The sequence below is a fragment of the Bison bison genome, unplaced genomic scaffold, assembly GCF_000754665.1.
Source record: "Bison bison bison isolate TAMUID 2011002044 unplaced genomic scaffold, Bison_UMD1.0 scf7180017864375, whole genome shotgun sequence".
Lineage (NCBI taxonomy): Eukaryota > Metazoa > Chordata > Mammalia > Artiodactyla > Bovidae > Bison > Bison bison.
In genome coordinates, this window is record NW_011494947.1 from 3,035,393 (window position 1) to 3,038,618 (window position 3,226).

The 3,226-nt window shown below is 54.3% G+C and overlaps 1 protein-coding gene across 1 annotated transcript in view; it reads right to left on the reverse strand.

Annotated features, from left to right (window-relative positions):
- HMCN2 (hemicentin 2) overlaps positions 1-3,226 on the reverse strand; it is a gene marked incomplete at its 5' end in the record, with an annotated part of 182,655 nt that overhangs the window by 133,409 nt on the left and 46,020 nt on the right. The window contains 4 exons of the mRNA XM_010856950.1: positions 60-173; positions 1,255-1,382; positions 1,817-1,958; positions 2,830-3,102. Of these exons, the coding sequence (XP_010855252.1) occupies positions 60-173; positions 1,255-1,382; positions 1,817-1,958; positions 2,830-3,102 (657 nt within the window). The remainder of the gene's footprint in view (positions 1-59; positions 174-1,254; positions 1,383-1,816; positions 1,959-2,829; positions 3,103-3,226) is intronic.

Sequence of the window (3,226 nt, forward strand, 5' to 3'; positions counted from 1 at the left end):
TCCTTCAGGCCCCCCCGCAGGCCCCTTCTGCAGGCCTTCTCCCCACCCAATGCATGTACCTCGATACCAGATGACCCGGGGTGGGGGCACCCCGGTCGCCTCGCACTCCAGCACCGCCTCCTCCCCTTTGGCAGCCAGCACCACGCCGTTCACAGCCGACACGGATGGTGGGTCTGTGTGGGGAGCAGATGGGGAATTGGGGACCAACCCATAGACTCCCTAGAGCAACAGCGTCGGTTTCCCCAGCTGGGGGAGGGGCGGAGGGGCCAGGGTGGGGCTGAGCACCTGCCTCCTCCCCACCCCCCACCAACTGGGACAGTCACCCCCAGAAAGACTCAGCCTTGGCCAGTTTCTAAAAAGCCAGTTACTCCCGGGACTAAACTCCCTTCTTGTCCTCTTTTTTTTTTTTTTTTTACTTTTTATTTTGAAGAATTTCACAAAGGAAAGTTGCAAGAATAATACAAAGGTTTTTCATGTACCTTTCACTCATATCATCAGATGTTAACATTTTTGCCATATTCGTTTCCTTTTATCATGATGGAATTCTCTCTGTATTCTTTTTTTTTTTCTAAATGGCTGAGAATAAGTTCCAAATATGATATCCCTTTACCTCTAAATACTTTAATGTATATTTCCTTTTTCTTATATATAATTTTTAAAAATAATTTTTATTGAAGTATAGTTGATTTACAGCATTATGGTAGTTTCTGCTTGCGGCAAAGTGAGTCAGATATACATACACTTTTTTTTTATTGTCCTCTTTGAACCTGGTGTAAAAGGTGAAATCTTACAAGGTTCTAAAATGCACCACAGGGGCTGGCTGCCACTCCCTGGCCCCTGACTCCAGCCAGCCTCCTGCTGCTTGCAGCCCCTTGGGGACCCCAAGGGCCATTCCTACCTCGAGGCTTTGGCCCCACCCTGTCTCTCTCCCTGAAACGCTGTTCCCACTCCCGTCTGGGGCAAGGGTTTGATCCTGTGTGTACGTGTCCTTCTCTGCCCAGCCACACGTCGCTCCATCACACCACCCTGCTCTGTGCTCATCCCACACCTTCACCATCTGAAAGTACCTTATTCATCTGCTTGCATTTTGCTTCCCCATTAGAATATAACCTCTACCTGGACGGGGACCCTGTATCCCAGTGTCTGCCACACAGTAGATACTCTTTTAAGTATCTGTGGACGAGAGGGAGAAAGGGAGGTGGGGGGGAGGCAGGACTGGGGACCCTCTTCTGCAGATGCCCTTGACCCACGTACCTGTATAGTAGAGGGTGACCGTCTCTTCATCTCTGCCAATCTCATTAGCAGCCTGGCAGCTGTAACTCCCAGCATCCTCTGGGGCCACCCCCTGAATGATCAGGGTTCCCTGGGCATCCACGCGGACTCTGGAGTCGTGCCACAAAACGTGTTCAACAGGAAGGGGCCAGTTAGGTTGGGTCACATGGGGTTGCCCAAGTCATTATTAAAAGCAGATTAATTAACAACATCACCAGTGACAGCATTTTACACTGACTGCTTGATCTGTGCCAGGCTGTGGGTTCATCACTTTTTATGTTCCTTTTTCATTCATCGGGCTCAGAAAGGTAAGGTGAACTGCCCAGGGGCACACAGCCTGAATGGCAGAGGCAGAATGCAAGCACAGGTCTGCTGGATTCTGCGGCTGGAACACCTGACTCCAGACCCACATGAGGCATCGCTGTTTCCCAAATGATCTTGCTCCTGAGTCTCAAATCATCAGGAAGAAGGCAGGGCAAATGCCACGCCCCCATTTGCTACAATTAAGAAGACTGAGGCCCAGAGAGGCCCCTGAGGCCCTCACCTGCTGTCCTCCTGCAGGGTGCGACCCTCGCGGCTCCAGGAGATGTGGGGTGCAGGGTATCCAGAGGCTGAGCAGCGGACCCTCACCTCCATGCCCTGGGAAAAGCGCTGTGACCTGGTGTGGATGCTGACCTGCGGGGCCTCTGGAGTTCAAGGAGTGGATAGGTGGGGAGGAGCTTGTCAGAGCAGCCATGTTGTCCCAGGTACCCAGCCCTGGGCCCCCTGCTCCTCCCTGAGGCCACAGACAGCAGAGACACAGGAAGGAAGGGCCCCGAAGGACCTGCATCCTTGGGAGCAGCTTCTCAGGGAACCGGGGTTGACCAGGCAGCCCCCAGGCACATCCCCAGGCCACATGGAGACCTGAATTCCCAATAGCCCCTGGTGGGAGCCTTGAGCTCCCTGAATTTCTTCTCTGAGCTGAACCCCTCCTATACCAGCAGCCTCGATATAGCCTCAGAATCTTTCTCAACACACTCTAAGCGGCCAATCCAGAGTCACTGGCGCGAGTGAAATTTGTTCCAACACACTCACTTTTACACTTGGGGGAGATAGTTCCCTAGAGAAGCAGGATCCGTCTAAATCCTGTGGACCTAAATCCCAGGTGAGTACCTGATCCAGGCACTAACCCTCTGGACATGTTTCCTCTCACTGCCTTCTCCACCTCCAGCTGGTGGGTGCTACCCAAACCCTGCTGAGCACGTCTGATCTCTGGGCTTCCAGAAGTTCCCAGTGTCCCATCTCTGTCCTGCATATCGAGAGGGCTGGACAATGGATGTGCTCAATGGCCCGGAAAGAGGACAGGACACAGTGAAATTGGTTTGGCCGACTAGATATGAGGATGAACTTCCCAACAGTGCTGAACCACTACACTTAGGCTGGGAGGCTACAGAATCCTCTTACTCTGGAGGTTGAGAAAACTCTGGAAGGGCTGATGCTGCCTGCCAGAGCTGATGTCTGAGCAGAGGGATGGACAGATGGGCTCCTGGAGAAATGCCAGGTAGTGAGCAGCCTCACCTCGCACCAGGAGCCAGACGGATGCCCTCGTGACTCCATTGGAGTTGCTGGCCATGCACTGGTACCGCCCGCCGTCACTGGGGGTGGTGTTCCTGACCTCCAGGGATAAGTCGGCCAGCTGGGTGACTCTGCCCGTCGAGGCCGAGAGGACTCGCCAGTCCCGGACCCAGGTCAGGTTGTAGGGGGCCTCACTCAGGACCAGGCAGGACAGGATGGCGGTCTCTCCAGGGGACACGGTCACATTGGGGACAGGGACCAGCTGCGGCGGGGGGCCTGCAGGAACAGGAGCACAGGAGGCACTGAGGTGTTGGCATGGGGAGGGAGTCATCCTACAGACCCTGGTGGCATCCAGACCCCAGAGTCCACTGTCTCCCCCAGCAGAGCAGCTCACCAGCAT